The sequence below is a fragment of the Delphinus delphis genome, chromosome 15 (assembly GCF_949987515.2).
Source record: "Delphinus delphis chromosome 15, mDelDel1.2, whole genome shotgun sequence".
Lineage (NCBI taxonomy): Eukaryota > Metazoa > Chordata > Mammalia > Artiodactyla > Delphinidae > Delphinus > Delphinus delphis.
Window position 1 is genome coordinate 87,921,393 of NC_082697.1, and position 16,954 is coordinate 87,938,346.

At 60.4% G+C, this 16,954-nt stretch overlaps 1 protein-coding gene across 1 annotated transcript in view; it reads right to left on the reverse strand.

Annotated features, from left to right (window-relative positions):
• Positions 1 to 547: 547 nt before the first annotated feature.
• The window catches only part of FAM20C (FAM20C golgi associated secretory pathway kinase), a 34,989-nt gene continuing 18,582 nt past the window's right edge, over positions 548 to 16,954 (reverse strand). Inside the window, exons 4-10 of the mRNA XM_060032604.1 lie at positions 9,477 to 9,569; positions 8,952 to 9,067; positions 3,514 to 3,694; positions 2,866 to 2,975; positions 2,626 to 2,707; positions 1,972 to 2,031; positions 548 to 1,406 (exon numbers count right to left, since the gene is read on the reverse strand). Of these exons, the coding sequence (XP_059888587.1) occupies positions 1,157 to 1,406; positions 1,972 to 2,031; positions 2,626 to 2,707; positions 2,866 to 2,975; positions 3,514 to 3,694; positions 8,952 to 9,067; positions 9,477 to 9,569 (892 nt within the window). The 3' untranslated portion in view covers positions 548 to 1,156. The remainder of the gene's footprint in view (positions 1,407 to 1,971; positions 2,032 to 2,625; positions 2,708 to 2,865; positions 2,976 to 3,513; positions 3,695 to 8,951; positions 9,068 to 9,476; positions 9,570 to 16,954) is intronic.

A 16,954-nucleotide genomic window follows, 5' to 3' on the forward strand; every position in this document is an offset into this window, starting at 1 on the left:
GCACGGGGAGATCTGTGGGGTGACAGCTGAGGGAACCCCCAGTAAAAGGCACAGGGGCTGTGATTTCTCTGCTTCATGAACCGGGGTTCACGCGAGTCCTCACGTGAGTCCTCCAGGGTCGGGCCCCGCCCACAAGCCCCAGCCTCCGGGCCAGGAGGAGGCCAGTGTCCCCTCCCTCCAGCAGGGCGTTGGGGGGCTGGCTCTCCCAGGCCACCCCTGGCTCAGCCCCTCCCTCGCCGTCCCTGTGGCCAGTCCAGCCACCACTGTCCTGGCTCCTGCTGGGTAAACACGGTGCCCACGTGATGCCAGGCCTGTAGAGACTCTGGGGCGCACCTTCAGGGATCTCCACTCAGCTCCCCGGGAGCAGCTGCAGCAGCAGCGGGACAGGCCACACCAAGGCCCACCTCAGGCCTTGCGTCAAGCCCCTCCTTCCAGCCCGGACGCCGGGCCACGCCTGGTTCTGGGACTCACTCTTTTGGAGGGCGGGTGGGCAAGCAGCTAAGCACCACGGAGTGAGGGACCCAGACCCCAGCGAGGCCCCAGCACACACTTGCTGAATCTTTATTGCACCTTTACCACATTGCAAACTCTTCCACGAAGATGCCGTGAAAGTAACCAGCTGCCCGGCCACATGACTGTGTCACACACGTGCACAGGCTTCCGAAGCAAGTCAGAAGGTGCCCCGAGGCAGCCTGGGCAGCCAGGTAACGATTGGTCCTTCACGTCGCCCGAAAGCTACGCGGTGTTCATCTGTCGACGGGAGTCCGTGACAGCCTCAGGAGCCCCAGACACCTCAGCCCCGGGCAGGGAGGAGAGTTTTTACTGTACGTTCGGTCCAGAGGGGGAGCCCTTCGCAGGGGCACTTGGCCCTGCCGGGTGGCCCTCCGTGTGACTTGCTGGGTGGTCGGGGTCTGCATAGATGTCTCTATTTATGTACATTTACACCAGGTATAAATACAAAATAGTAAGTAAAGGCTTCCTTTCCATACAAAAGGGTGGTGGGCCGCCGCCAGGCCGCCTCTGTCCACGGGGGCGGAGTGCGCTCCCGCCGGCCCGCCCTGGTCTGGAAAGTGAGGACACGCGTCCCCGGGCAGCCCGTCCGCTCCTGCGTTGGCCCGTGTGCCCCGGCAGCTGGCCTGGCCACGGCTCGCGGTCACTACCTCCCGGCAGAGGCTCTGTGCTCGGGGCTGAGGTCGTCCTCCACGACACCGGGCAGCCCGTTCTTCTCCACGCAGTCCCTGACCGCCTGCAGCACGACGCGCAGCCGCCGGTCCAGAGCCTCCAGGTGCGGCCGGTACAGGACGGGGGCCACGCGGTCCCTACGCAGGGACTCGGCCATCAGCAGACTCAGCTTGTACTCCTCCTTAGCCAGGAGCTGCAGCCGCAGGTACGTGGACCTCCTGATCCTGCGGGGAGAATGACGTCAGGCCGGCACCGGGAGGAAGAGCCTGGCCATCGCTGCAGCCGCCCCGAGCGCGGTGCCGGCCCAGCCCCTGGCCCACTCCAGCCCCGGCCTCTCAGAAGCACGTGGTGAGGGTCCTGCCTCCAGGAGGGGCCCGGGTGGGCCCAGCGGTGTCCAACGGGCCCCGTTACTCCCAGCAGACGGTAGCGGGGAGGGAGGCAGCCCCGGCTTGGCCTGCTCGTTGTCTGGGCCAGGCGACACAGAGCTGCCCTGGGGCCGAGCAGGTGTTTAGCCCCACAGCCTGTTTCCCCATCTGCTAAAGGAGGGGCCGGGCTGGGAGCCCCGAGAAAGGTGGCAGAGTGGGAGCCCGGGGCTTCGGTGTCTCCCGCTGCAAGGTGGGCTATTACGGTGACACGGAGCTGGGTCCCGGGAGGAGCTCTGGGAACTGCCGGGGTGGGGACAGGAAGGCTCGGCCTGATCTGCGGCCGCGGCTGCGGCAGCATCCGGCCTCCTGTGCAGTGACAGGGCCAGCCCAGGGGTGGGGCCCTCGGGGAGGGGCAGAGCCGCACCTGCAGCACTGCTGTAAAGGCACCAGGATGGAAAGCTCGTCGTGGGAGTATTTTCCAAACCTGCGGGAAGAAGAACAGAGCTGTGGAGAGGCCACTCGCAGGGGGACACCGTGCGCAGAGCCCAGGCACTGGGACGGGAGCATCAGAGCAGGCGGTGCCCGCGTGGGCCCTGCCTGGTGTTGCGGGGGCCTGGCCCCTGCTGTCCAGCCCCGGGTGCAGGGCCTGGGACGAGGCAGGTGCCTGAAAGCGGCCTGACCTTCTGGCCACTGGACTGAGCAGAGGTTCGAAGGGGTGAGTCCGGGCAGGCTGAGCGGAGAAGGCTCGAGGGCGGGTCAGCCAGAGTCTAGCTGCAGGGGCGTCTTCTACAGCTGGGAACGCGTGACCCACAGACGTAACTGCCCAGGTGCCCAGAGCTGATTCCCTGAGGCGTCTGAGAACTTGCAGCTCTGAGCGCTGGAGTGGTCTGTCCCCTGCACACACACCCACTGCAGGCCTCAGTCTCCCCAGCTCACAGGCTCACGGGAGTCCTGGCCAGAACCCTGTGTCACATAGGGGGGCCTTTGGGGGCTAGGCCGTCCCTCCCCACAGAGCGCCTGCTCCCCCAGGTCTGGGTGGGGACACGGCCAGCCCTTCGCTGCGTCTGGAAGGACTCACCCTCTCCCATTGTCCAAGTGGATGATAAACGTTTTGTTCCCAAACTTCTCGAAGGTCTCGTAGTGATGGCGGTCCATGTTTCCTGTAGGGACAAGCCTGCTGGGAGCCTGTGTGCAGCTCAGAGGCGTCCCCTCCCTCCCCCGTCTGGCCTCCAAGCTGGCAGAACCGAGTACAAGCAGGACCACGGTGGCTGGATCTGTGTCAGGCGTTCCCAGGGCAGGCCGGTGGCCCCGGACATACCCATGAGGAAGTCGAAGATGGTCATGTCCATGACGTCCAGGATGCGGTGGCTACTGTCGTAGGGGGGCGTCTGCTTCACCTCCTCGCAGTAGTCAGGGTCTACTTCCCACCTGCAGGGGAGCCGGCATGAGAAGGGCGGGCTCCCCAGTAGACAGGAGGACCCAACCAACCTCTGGGGCTGTCCAGCTCAGTACACCGGGTTCACGGGGCAGCAACAGGCACCGGGTGAGAAAAGGTGTCACCGCAGAACAGAGTGTGGGCAGATGATACCGACCAGCGGCGGGCTGAGGCTACATTAACAGGAGCATGGGGCTGGGAGGTGATGGAGCTATAGCACGCGGATGCCACGTATTGGGGGGGCCTGGACAGCACACTTGCAAGGACGTCTCCGTGGCTGTAGGGACTGTGTCTCTCTTGCAAGAAGAGCAGAGGTCTGAAGCCTCGTCTTAACACGGACAGATCCCAGCGGCCAGTGAGCACCCAGTTCCCAAGTGAGGGGCCCTTTCTGATCATCTGCTCCCACACACTTGGCCCTGCCATTCCTCACACCGAGCTTGTTCCCTGCTGCAGGTCGGGCGGAAGCCAGCCCTCTGGAGACCCCGGGGAGTCAGGATCCTGGAGCCCCCGCCCAACGTGCCCCCGACTCACTCTGCCTTCTTGCGCTTGTGGTATGAGCGTCGCCAGGGGTTCCGCCAGGTCTTCCTCTTGGCCAGGGCCAGGTCAGGCAGAAAGGCGGCCAGCGAGCCCTCGATCTGGTCTGGCCGCCCGCACAGGGCGTGCTCCGTGGAGCAGTAGTAAGAGCACTCCCCGTAGAAGCAGATGTTGTTGGCTGTGGGTGGGGGACACGCAGGCAGTGGGGCCACTCGGGCAGCGTCCCCGTGCCGGCCCCTCCCGGACATCCACCCTGGGCCTGCGTGTCTGCGCCACATCCGACTCGTCCCTCCCCTGGGCAGGGCTCACCCACACTCTCACACCTGACCTCAGCCGCCTGCTCCAACCCCGCATCACAGACCCTGGGGCCACACAGCTCGGGACTCAGAGCTCGGACCTGAACCCGAGCTCTTCCTCGTTACCCTCGAAACTAAGTCTGGAGTCTGTGGGGATTCTGTCCAGTGGCTTGAAAAAGGCCCTCATACCAAGAAAAAAAAGTGAGACTCAGCCGGCGGGGAGAGGCTTGCAAACCGTAAGCTAGTAAGCATCCAGTATTTGCACACAGAAGAGTTCTTACGTCTCAGTAATGAGAAGATGAACAGCCCCATCAATAAATGGGCAAAGGAGTTTGAAGGGTATTTCTCCAAAGAAAATATAGAAATGGCCAACAAGGACACGAAAAGATGCTCGACAGCGTTAGTCACCAGGGAAATGCAAACCAAGTCCACAGTTTCTCAACCAGGAGGATAGTTTTGATCAAACGAACAGATAATAACTAGCGTGCTGAGGGTGTGGAGAAGCTGGATCCCTAACACAGTGCTGGTGGGAATGTCAAATGGTGCAGCTGCTGCGAGAAACAGTCAGAAAGTTGGACCCAGAACTACCGCATGACCCGGCCATCCCACTCCCAGGCACACGCCCGAGAGGAATGAAGACACATCCACACACACACTTGCACACAGATGTTCACAGCAGGCCACTCCGGCAGTCAGAGCGGAACCAAGCCACGTGCTCGTCAAGGGATGGGCGGATAAACACAGCGCGGTTCATCCATGAAGTGGAGCAGTATTGAGCCACAGAAGGAATGAAGTGCAACACCCGCTGCCACGTGGATGAACCGTGAGCGTTACGCCCAGCGGATGAAGCCAGACACCGCTCACGTGAAACGCCGGGAACAGGCAAACCCACGGGGAGACACTGGCAGCTGTCGGGCAGAGCGGGGGTGACTTTGAATAGGGACGGGGTTTCTGCGGGGTGAGCAAATGTCCTGGAATCAGATAGTAGGGACTTGCACAGCACTGAGAACGGTACTAAAAACCACTGAGCGGCACACTTCAAATGCTGGCTTGACGACGTGTGGATTATACCCCCATAGAGAAGAGTGATTTGAGAAGCATTGGGCGGGGAGCAGGCTGCAGCCACTCCTCAGTGCTGGGCGCGGTGGGTCTGTCCATGCAGTTACCGACCGAACCATGTCCTCAGGGTCAACCACTTCCTTCCTTTGCTGGGGAAACAAACCCTGAGCCTGGGGTGTGCAGACATACAGGGCCAGGGCCCCAGGCACCACTGCAGGCCCCCTTCCCTCCAGGGCCAGGGGTCCCCCCTTCTGCTGCACAGCCTGCCCGAGTGACACTTGTGACCTTCTCTGGCTACAGACAGCAGTCACACCCCCTGGAATGGAAGCGCAGGCTCGGTGGCTCCTCCGAACACGCAGAGTCCCAGGCAGGTCGGGACACGGGGATGGGAGACAGCTCCCACACACCCCCTGCTTCCCACCCCCCAGGATCTCGCAGCTGCTGCTGAGTCATGACTGTCAGGCGATCAGAGAAAGATCAGCCTGAGATCTCGTCTGTGGAGACACAGTTCAATCTCAGCCCATTGTCAGGAGGAAAATACTTTTCTGAGCCCTGGAATCGGTCCCTCTAACAGCCTAGACTGGCTTTAGATGGACTCATGTGAAAAGACAGGCAGTCCCTTGGGCCCACGGCCTCTTCTTCATCAGAGACCCAAATCCAGTCTCTAAAGGGACGTGCAGGGTGGGGCTCCGATAGCCCGTAGCCTCTAGCTTCTCAGCTGTGCAGCCTCGGGGGAGGCCCTTCACCTCTCTGTGCCTCGGTCTCCCCTGAACGGGGGCTGCAGCAGTTTTGAGGCTGAGTGTTAAGCTTGTGACCCGAGGGAGGAGTGAGGGGCCGGTCATGGCAGTGCCCTGTGTGTGGAGAGGAGGGCGCTCGAGGAGGCAGTCCTGGCTCATCTTATAATGACACTCCAGACAGACAGCTGGGGGTGGCCGGGGCCAGATAGCCAGGAGGGCCTGCCTGCTCCAGCCCCAGAGGACTTGGATGAGATGCACTGCCTGTGCAGGGAGCCTCGTCTCTGCGAGGATCAGTGTCGATCGGAGGACCAACACCCGCCAGCCTGAGGGTCCCGGACGGTCCAGGTGCGCCGTTCTCTGAATGTTTCAGGGGTTTGCCGGCTGGAGGCTGCCAAGATGTCACGTGGGGCAGGGCTTCTGGGGGGGGGGGGCGCTGAGGATGCCCGGGTGCAGTTCTGGGAACCCCTCTGGCCCTCAGTGGGACTCTGAGTGGGCACTGACCACAGTGTGTGGACAGAGGCCCAGTGACCACCCAGCCAGACCGCAGCCGGCATGGCAGGGAAAGTGCCGATTTAAAAGTGGGGCTGAGTGGCTGGAAGGGGGCAGGAGAGGCTCCTGGGGGGTTCACACGGGGCCCCTGTGAACAGAACTTGCACAGGAGGACGCGGGCTGATCTCAGGATATGAGGCACGTCCATAGGAATCTGCCAGGAAAGCACGAGGAACGTGTTCCGTAGAAGACGTGGGCTCCAGCCGCTGGCCTCCGCGCAGCCCCACGGTGGCAGGCACTCGGCTGTCCCACAGTCCAACGTAGCCCTGCACCTCCGGCCGCACACTGCTGCCCCGGGCCTGCCGGCAGGAGGGCCGCCTCCACCTCTCACCCCGCGGGCTCCCTGCCCCCACTCAGGCCCCTGGAGGCGGAAGGGAGCTGGCGTGGATTAAAGTCTACAGGGAAGCTCGGCATCTACGGTGAGTTTGGCCTCCGATGGGTGCAGAAGTGCAAGCAGAGCCAGAGTGGTCCAAATGAATCCCGACAGATTTCATTTTCCAAGACGAGGTCAAAGCTGGCTGCTTAAGAGAAAAGCGCCCCTCCCCCAGGGCTTTCAGGAGGAGGTCTGGCTGGCAGAGCAGGGCGGTGGGGACACAGACAGTCTGGTCAGAGAGGTGGGTGTCAGGAGCGGCAGACCAAGCTGAGCCTGCGGCCAGCTGCTCCGAGGACAGCGTTCAGGAGTGCGACCCAGGTGGGGAGCTCGGGCGCCAAGCAGGATTCTCGGAGAAACCCGCGGGGCCTGGGAGAGCAGCTGGGAGCTGGGAACCCGAGTGGGTCCAGCTGTCGGGACCGACCACAGTCAGAGTGACGGCTCTGCTCGGGGTGAGGACAGGTGTCAGCATGAGGCTGCGTACTCGGGGACAACCAGGGAGACCGACAGTCATGATTCGTGTGGAGGACAGGATGGGACGCCAGCATCTCAGCTCACCTGCTTAGGCTAACAGCTGACTCCATCTTCTGGTTGTAGAAAGGACTCCCCACCCAAAGCCCAGGCTAAGGCTGCCTTTCGCCAGGAGAACACGGAGCGGGCATCAACTCGGAGGCCCCTCTGCCCCAGAGGAAGTGGAATCCAGCGCAGAAATCCCTTGATTTGTGCCCCTTTCTCAAGAGTTCAAACTTCAATCCCTCCCTTTCCTTGTGGCAGGTTACATCATCCCTTCCGCTCAGGGCCCTCAACTGTCGGGGCAGAGCTCAGAAATGAAAGAGAAAATGCGGGGACAGGCAACAGTGTGGGTGACTCTCAAAATAACCACGTCGAGGGAAAGACAAAGAACAGGCCCAAGGCCGCCCAGCCTCCACTGTCAGAAGCAACCCAAGGCACAGATGGAAGGTGGCCCCAGGCCGTCTGGGGGGACGCAGGGGCGGGAGGGGACTCTGGGGGACGGACACGGTCACCATCTCGACCGTGGGGATAGTTCAGACTCCAAACGTCAGTTAAACCATTTAAAAATGGGGATGTGGAAACGATGGGCCACCCCAGGGCCTGAGCGAGGAATCCCACGCAGGTGCTCGGCGAGGCTGGGGCGCCTGCCGCTGTGGCTGCGTCACCTGAACCTTCCCACCTGTGCCATGACAGAGGCAGGGGCACACGCCCCTGGACGGGCCTGTCCCACCCATCCACGCGGCTCGGGCACAGGCAAGGCGACCCGGAAAGCCCTCAGAGACCCCTCCCGACGCACAGGCTCTCACTTTGCCCTTTGGTTTCTGGTCACATGCGTGAGACACTGACACAAAATGGAATGAGAACCCTCCTGCCTCGGGCGGGTGGGTGGGTTTCTGCCCTACTTTCCTCTCTTTACGGGCTCTGAGAGGAGGAGCCAGACGAGGCTCTCGGTGAGCAACGGATGACAAACATGGAGCTTCATGAAATTAAGGACGTGTGGCCTCAGTTCTGATGAATTTGTGAATGCAGCTGAGAAGCGTGCCGAGTATGTCAATCCGAACGTCAGTCTACAAGAAAGGAGTTTCTAGGCTGGGCTTTTATTCGCCAGCAGGTCTTCAGACACAGATAATCCAGGGCTTATGTGGCTTCTGTCGGCATGAACTAACTGGGGTGGGTGCCAGGCATGGCGGAGGCATTCCTGCAGGGGAGCGGGGGGCGAGGTCCACTCTCTGTGGATCTCGGTGTCCCAGCTGGGTCACCCCACTCTGCTTTGCCAGCATCATTGGGACAACTCAAAATGTTCCAAGATGAAATACAAGAGAGTTCTCCATGGCTCAAGCCTAGTGAGCGTGGGCGCCTGGAACAGCTCAGCGCAGGGCCTGGCGCAAAGGAAGTGCTTGGGAAAGGGATGGGCGGATCGTGGAGGCCCAAGTACCACAACCGAAACAGGCTGGGGCAGGTAACTCAGCAGAGCGTGACTTACGTTTATGTGTGCACTTAAGGTTTATAATATGAAGTCTGGAAGGTTTTCATAAATGTCAGCACCTCCTGGTACATGGAGCGTGCAGGGTACCCGAGTGCAAGGGGAACCAGGGTCAACCCTCCAGGGGACCAGGTGAAGTCGCTGCTCCCCGCCGGCACTTGGTGGAGGAGGGGGGCGCAGCACGGCCCCTGCCACCATGGGAGGGTCTTGCTGGGGTGTTTTAAATCTGGGGGAGTCCAAAGGACGGAGTTCCCCTCTGGCCGGACCACCTGGAGGAGAACCCCGAAGAGGTGACGAATTTCCTTTTGCCTTTGGTAGAAACAACATCTATGCCAGCCCGGGGGGCGGAGTCAGGAACGATCAAGACGTTTAGACTTAGGGTGTGTGGCACGCGGTGCAGGGGCAGGTTACCTGGGGAATGAGGTTACCTGGGGAAATGAAGAAGGTTCTCCACAGCTTCTTGTCCCGCGTGACGTCCCGGATCTCCTTGGTCATGTTGACCATCCTACCAGCCACGGGAGGGACCCGGCGGAAGTCCAGGATCCTGGCAGAAGGACAGGGAAAGGAGTCCTCACCTCCGTACCCTCCAGCCGCTCCCACCGGAGCTGAGTGGACACCTCACTCTCCTCCGTTAGGCCCAGACCCCTCACGTCGGCTGCCCACCCTCCTCCCCAGCAGCAAGGGGCCTGTGAGGCCACAAAGAATTTGCGTTCTGCTGGCAGAGCTGCCCTGAAACAGGTGATCACGGAGGGAAGGGGCCCCGTTTTGCGAGACTCATGACCTTTGGTCTCGCCAGAGAGGCTGATGCCCTGTGAGTGTCCTCTTTTCTCCCCTTTATTCCCGACGGCCGGCTCTCTACCCTGGGTCACCTGGGCAACTCCTGTCGGCCAGGCACACGGCAGGGCACGGCCATGGGGTGACAATGCCACGAGGGTGCCGGCGGGAGGGCTCACCTGTCCAGGTGGAAGGCAGCGATCTCTGCATTGTGCCTCTCGTAATCGGAGAAATAGAAGAAGTCAGGGGGTGTCTCCTGCTCCCTCATTTGCCTGGAGAAAATGGAGCAAAACAGAAGTTTATCAAAGAGAAGTCGTCCCAGTGGAAGGGGGCGTGTGGCTCGTACCAACTCCGGGGAGCTGACTGTCGAATTCCCAAGGATTCTGGGAACAAGTCATTAAATGTAGTCATTGTTAAAAATTAAATTATATAGGGAATTCCCCGGTGGTCCAATGGTTAGGACTCCAAGCTTTCACTGCCGAGGGTGCGGGTTCAATCTCTGGTTGGGGAAGTAAGATCCCACAAGGTGTGTGGCACGGCCAAAAAAAAATAAAAAATAAATAAAATTATATAAACCTACAGCTAAATAAGTTGCATTTAAGAATAACCACTTAGGGCTTCCCTGGTGGTGCAGTGGTTGAGAGTCCGCCTGCCGATGCAGGGGACGCGGGTTCGTGCCCCGGTCCGGGAAGATCCCACGTGCCGCGGAGCGGCTGGGCCCGTGAGCCATGGCCGCTGAGCCTGTGCGTCCGGAGCCTGTGCTCCGCAACGGGAGAGGCCGCAGCAGTGAGAGGCCCGCTTACCGCAAAAAAAAAAATAAATAAAATAACCACTTAGATCTCACGATGTCCCAGCTATTTCCTGAGCTGAGGCTGCTCCTCTTGTCTGCAGGTGGAAACCCGTGCTGGGACACCTGTTCCCAGCCCACCTCTGCGACCTCGTGCTGGGAGCCTGCAGCCTGGAAGTGTCTGCACTGCGGAAATCGGCAGACTCTGCCCATCAGGCTGTAATAACCACAGGGGCTGGTTATTAAACGATGAGCAACACCCCCCACCACCGCCCACCATATGCAGATTCTCGTGAGAGGCTGCTGGTGAGGATGGCCAGGCAGCAGAGGACCCGTCCTGAGCAAGCGACTTCCCCGGGTGTGAGCCGGGGCCCGGGTCAGGTTGTGCAAACTGACCCCAGCCTGCTGTCGCTGCCCGGCCACTGCCTGCACAGAGGGCTCCCCGGGGGTGTGCAGGAGGCCACGTGCAGGACTCTGCTGAAGGGTGGACGTCACCCTGCAGACATCAGTGCTTAGCAGGCGGCTGGGGGCAAACACGGTGAGGGCCAGGCTTTGACCTCACATTTTGGGGCGTTTGCCCACTGTCCAAAGTCATGTGGGAGCAGACACACTCCCTGCATGAGATCCAGGTCCGTTCCATGCCCTGCCTCCACCGCTGGGGACAATTTCCCCAGGAGGCCACCTGGCGGCACCCAGGGAGGAAACCCAACCTTCAGCTTAATAAGAATTTACCAAATGCCAGCGATCTTCTCTGAGCTGGGAAACAGGTCGGGTGAGAGTCGAGGGCCTCCCATGGTCTGGCCCACACCTCCCACTCTAGGCGGAGGCTGTCCAGTACAGGCGTGAATGCGCCAGGGACAGGAGACTCACCGCATTTCCCCAGGTAACTCTCCCAGCCTGGCTTCCCTGAGTCCTCACTCCCCAAAAGGCAGCTCGAGTTGGCCAGAGACTGCCTGACCCCGAGCATCTGGACCCAACCGCCAGCCGACATCACTGCTAAGCACACAGGCACACGCACAGGTATTGAGTACTGGAGAGCCACCCTCAGGAAACAGAGGCCACGCGAGGAGGACCAGACCCAGGCCTCAGTCCAGTGGGCTGCACATCCACTGGAGGTTCCCTCGCCCCCTGTGCTCTCAGAGCTCCTGACGGGACTCGCCCCTTTCCCCGTGCTTCCCCAAATGTCACCTGAATCAGCCTTTCCAGAACCAGCCTGTGACTCTGGGAACAGACCAGTGCTCACGATTCCAGCTGGTGTAACTCTGGCCTGGGCAGGACTCTGACTGGGGACCACCCTGGCCTTGCACCAGTCCCTTTGTGAGCCACTTAGGGACACCCTGCAGACGGCTGCTGGTGACCGAGGCACAGGCCACCTAGTCACCCGGCGGAGCTGGAGGTGGCTGGCGTGCATTTCCCAGTCACAGACCCTGCAGGGGGCTGGCACCCAGGGCGGGGACTGCTCGGCACCTGGGAGAAGGGAAGGCCACGCTGGCCAGGGCTCCTGAGACATAAGGAAACCAAGTTCAGGCTTCCTGGTGGGATCTCCTGACTTCTAAATGCTGGCAAGTAAATTTCCTTTTTTAAAAAACACTGTGGGTCGAATTAAATATGTGCGCCTCCCTCACTGGAAGCCACCCCTGCCCTGGTCTGCAGCGGCTGGAGGACTGCGTATTTCTGAGACTGAAGGTGGTGGCTGACTTAACTGAGAATCCCTGGCTGAGCCTAGCACTGTCTACACAACACTGGTTCTACGGACTTTGACGTTTAAACTGGAAAAGAGCTGGTGCAGGTTTAAGTCAGATTTCTTCCCTGCAGACCCCAGAACAGCCCTCCCCGCAAGGCAGCGTCTCCCAATTGCACAGCCTGCAAACTCCACCCGATACATCCCCGGCCTTTTATTTTTTCAGTCTGTCGTGGAATTAAGAATTATTTCGTTGTAAAATACATCAGAACTCACCACCAGCTCCTGGGGCAGAGTCCCTCAAAGAGAGCCCTACAAAAATGTGTGAAGCTGTGGGCCCTCAGAGTCCCCGGGCCACGCCCGGGGCTGGCGGCACAGCTCTCGCCTGTGCTGCCGGAGGATCGGCCACTCTCGCCCCACCCAGGGGCTCCGGGTCACCGACTCTGCTTCTCAGCGTGGCCTGCACTGCCCTCCCCAGCCCAGCAGGACTCTCCTCGGTGATGGACATGCCCTACACCTCACAGGCACACCCAGATGTTGGACACAGGACCCGACTTTCACATTTTATTTTAATTAACTTACACATAAACAGGCACATGTGGCTGGTGGCTACTGTCCTGGACAGTGCAGAGCTAGAGGACGGCCTTTCTGAGGCCTCTCTGCTCCCTCCGACTGTCCCTCTGCCCGTATACCCTCACGCCTGGGTCCTCCTCTGCCCTCTGTCTCCCAGGCTCTGCCTCTCCACTCAGCTCATGGCTCCCCTGACCCAACGGGGCTCTCTGTCTGCCCCCCAGTGGACCTTCCTTCTTCCCTCTCTCGGCCAGGCCATCATCACCATCACCAGTGCTTCAGCCTTTGTTCCCTCTCCCTCACCCTGGCCCACCCCTCTGAGCAGGTCACACACGTGGAATGCAGGTGGCTCTGAGCCCTGCTGCTCTGGGAAAAGCCCAGCCACTTCCTGAAGGCACTGTGACCAGGCTCCAGAACAGTTCCTGGTACCTTCCCATCTCCCGCCTTGGGGTTTTCCGGTGACCTCTGTCCCCGGGCCATTCACAGGAAGGCAGCTCTGCTCACCTCCTGGCGTCCTTACCAGCCAGTTCACGGCTGGGAGAACTCAGGGAGTCTTGGAGTTTCCATTTATCTGCTGTGGGGAGGATGCTGGCCCATCTCAGGGCGCAGGTGCTGAGCAAGGGATAACCTGGGAGCGTCTGTGGGATGCCAGGGGCCAGCGGCACCGGTCCCACTGTAGAGACTGGGATTCTTTCCTTGCACTGAGTAGGGAGAAGGTGGACCATGGTCCCCTCCATGGGGGGCCGGCCACCTTCCTGCCACTTCCTGGGCTGCACTGGGAAACAGCAGGTACTTTGGAAAACTACTGAACCCAAAGCACCAGGCAGGAGACTGGACTTGGCTGAGCTGGGTCACCTGGCAGCCTCTCCTTCCTCCAGGTGTCCCGGCGGAAGGTGTGCTCAGGTACAGGAGGGCAGGTGTGGGGTGCGGCACGCCCCAGGCTTCTTCCTGGGAGGGGGGCATGGAGATGTGAAAAGGAGAGGCTATCGGACCCTCTGGAGCTGGCTGAGTACCCAGGGCTCGCCCTGACGAGGGGCGGAGAGCCCAGGGGCCAGGGACCAGCACTTCCTGGAAGGGCACCTGCAGCCCAGGAGTCACGGCCCTCCCCCACCCTGGCCTCGGGACTGCAAGGCAGGGAAATGAAAAGGTGTTAAGGCTGATGACTTCCTGGTCAAACAGCAGCTGAGGAACGAGGCAAACCACGGATTCAGGTGTCTGTTGAAGTGAAAGATGGCCTTGGCAACGGCGACTGGGGTTGAAAAGGGAAGAAAGGTAGAAACTGGTGGAAGTGGGAAGGCCAGGGTCCGAGGAAGGTTCGGGTCCGCTCCTCCTGTCAGGAAGGCCCTGGAACTTCACACTCCACCTGGCTCAGACAGTCAGATGGAGCCCCAAGGCCACCAGAAAGCAGGCCCTGGAGGGCGGTCCCTGATACCCTCAAAGCCCAGACCCGCTAAACCCTAGTGAGAGGCTGCTTGGGACCAGTTCTCAGGGCCTCCTGCATGTCCCTCTCTCCTTCCTCTCCAGAGCTGACCACACCCAAACCCCCTTCCTTTAGAGGGACTTCCCTTAGCTCGGAAGGAAGCACAATACTACGTGATGGTGGTTATTCACACTAAAGTGAGAAGGACTGCTATGTTGGCCTCTCCCAGGAAGTCTGTGCTCTGAATCCCCAGAACCTGTGAATAGGCTGCCTTAAATGGCAAGAGGGACTTTGCAGATGTGATTTAGTTCAGGACCTTGAGATGAGGAGATGGCCTGGATTATCTGCATGGGCCTATGTCATCAAAAGGGTCCTCATTAGAGGGAAGCACAGGGAGATCTGAAGCCAGAAGAGGCTACACTGGCGGCCCTGAAGATGGAGGCTTGGGGCGGGGGGGGAATCTGTTTCCTTCTCTAGCTTCTAGAGGCGCCTGCATTCCTCGGCAGAAAGCCAACTCCAGAGCCTCCAGAAGCCCGCAGCCCCCAGATCCATTTTACATTTCGGACCTCCAGGACCGTAAGAGACCAAGCTTGTGTTGCTTTAAGCCACTAAATTTGTGGTAATTTTTTACCACAGGAGCAGGGAAGGCGTATGGAATCTTTGGCAACACGAAAGCAGCACAAAGGACACAGTGATTTAGCAACCTTGGAGAGGTTGTGAAATTCCGTCTGTTTCCTCCAGATCTGGTCACGCTGAAATGCATTACACTTTTAAGAAGTGACGCAGAACGTTTTGAGAGAAGCACCTCTGTTTTCACATAAGCTGAGGGGGCAGAATCCGACGTGCATCGTGGGCCCTCCCTGGGCTGCACGATTTGTGCTTGGGGCGCCCCTCAAGGCTCTGATCTTTGCCCCTGTTTTGATGACACAGACGTCTGAGGTTGGGAAAGGGCGAGTGACGTCTGCAGAGTCACATGGCTGGAAATGGCCGGCCCTGGGTCAGGACCCGGGTGTCTGACCCAGTCCTAGGCTCTTTCTTTAGGCCCCAAAGTCAGACATGGCTCCGGGTGTGGGTCTCGAAAGCCTGCATTTCCTCTGGGATCAGAACCGCCTCTGGGCACAGCGAGGCCGGAAGACGCTGGCTGCCAGCCGCCAGGTCAGGTGCCTAGGCTCACAGGAGACAAGGGGCTGCAGCCCCAGAGGTTCGGCTGCAAGAACCGTCCCCATGTCCCCAAGAAAGGTCCTGGTTCCTGGTGGGAGGAAGGGCCCACCAGTGCGTCCAGTTCCTGCCAGACGCTTGGCCCAGCTCCCAGCAGGTCTGCACCGCTGCACCCCTCTTAACAGCTGTCAGACCCCTTGTCCCTCCCACAGACCAACAGCCCCCCTGCTGACCTCACTGCTACTGCCAACATCTCAGCATTCTTTCACTTGTGGGAAAACAGAAAACTTTTGCTCTGATTGAAAGCAGAATAAGTTGGCAGCTTATGACCAAACCCACGAAGGGATAAAAGCCAACATTTATCCAGCTCTTACTCTGAGCTAAGCGCCCTGCTAAGCGCTTTCCGCGCGTTCACTCTCTGCGTCCTCACGACCCCTGTGAAGTGTCCCCGTCCTACAGACAAGGACACAGCCAGGGAGAGGTTTCAGCTCACCAACAGAGGGGTCCCGATACAGGGCCCAGCGCTGAGGTCCAATGCTCTGCGTTAGTCCTAGGGGACCCCCGGATTGAGATGGGGGGACTGGGGTGGGGAGTGGGCTGGACCATATTCTCTTCACTGGACACCTGGGGAGGACAACTGGTGGGGAAGGGTCTGCTCACACAGGCCTGCCCGGGCTGCCACCCACTCCAGGCTGACGGAGCAGGTGCGCCCTTGGTGCCTCTGTGAAGTGGGGCAGGTAAGACGGCTCAGGGGTGACGCCGCCAGGGGGAGCAGAGCCCCGCCGTGCCCCTGCTGCTGGCTGCCCCACCAACCCGTGCCGAGTTGCACACGGCGAGCCAAGGCCAGTTGAACGGGGATGCGGGAGCCGGGAGAGAGAACGGCAAACCATTGGGTGAAACTTTGGAAAAAGGGCAACGGTGCAATTTGCCCAGGGCACACACAGCTGTCACAAGGCTTTCCGTGTCCTTGTCAGAGCTAAGGGCCCCCGAGATCCCTGAGCCCAGATGGGAAACAGGCCCAGAGAGAGGTGGGCCACACATACACCTCTTGTGTGTCGTGCAGAAGGACCGGCATCCCAGGCCCAGCAAGAGAGGCAGAACGAACGAGAGCGTCTCCAAGGCCACGTGAGAATCGCGAAAGGTACCCCTTCAGGTGTCACTGCAGGTACCCGCTCGGCCCCGGAGATGCTCACAGACGGACGGCGGTGCTCCCGGGGGTCCTCCCCTGGGTCCCCGTGCACCCAGCCTCCTCTGACCCTCTTCTATCCATTATTCAGTAAGCTACTGATGACAGCAAACCCTCCTGTAGAACTTTCTAGCACCTGGCTCTGCTGTCAACGCTCCACTCACACTGACGCACGCAGGTCAGGACTCTGGGAGGCAGGCAGTGTGACTAGACCCACCTCACAGGTGAGGCACTGTAGCCAGGTCACGTGCTGGGAAGCGGCAAAGCCGGGCGAGGCACCTGGACCGGAGATCCTGGCGGCGTCTGTATCCCCACTGCCTCCTCCTAGTTCCAGGAGCTGGGGGCCCAGGAGGCGCGTGGATGGGTGTCCTGCAGCTGCTGCAACAGATGCCCACAGACGTGCTTCACACAACAGGAGTTCACCCCTCACGGTTCTGAGGACCGGGGTCCAAAATCAGGGCGTGGGCGGGTCACACTCCCCCCAGGAGCTCTGGGGGTGGCGGATCCCTCCAGCCTCTTCCAGCTTCCTCAGCCTCAGCTCTGCCTCCATCACCGTATCCCTCCTCTGGTTTCTCTGTGTCCAAACCAAGGACACACGTGACTGCATTTCGGGCCCATCCAGGGGTCCAAGGTGACCACCTCGCCCCAAGGTCCTGACTCCATCACTTCTGCAAAGACCCTTGTCCTAACCAGGTGGCCTGATGTCCTGGGGGCAGAGGCCACCGCAGAGACGAGGCTCTGGCTCCCGTCCCCGGGCCAACCTCAGGGGCAAAACAGCCAACGAGACAGACGCTTGCTCGTTCCTCCAAAACGCGCAGTGGATCCGGACTCACCCGGTGCAGGCGAGGAGGCAGA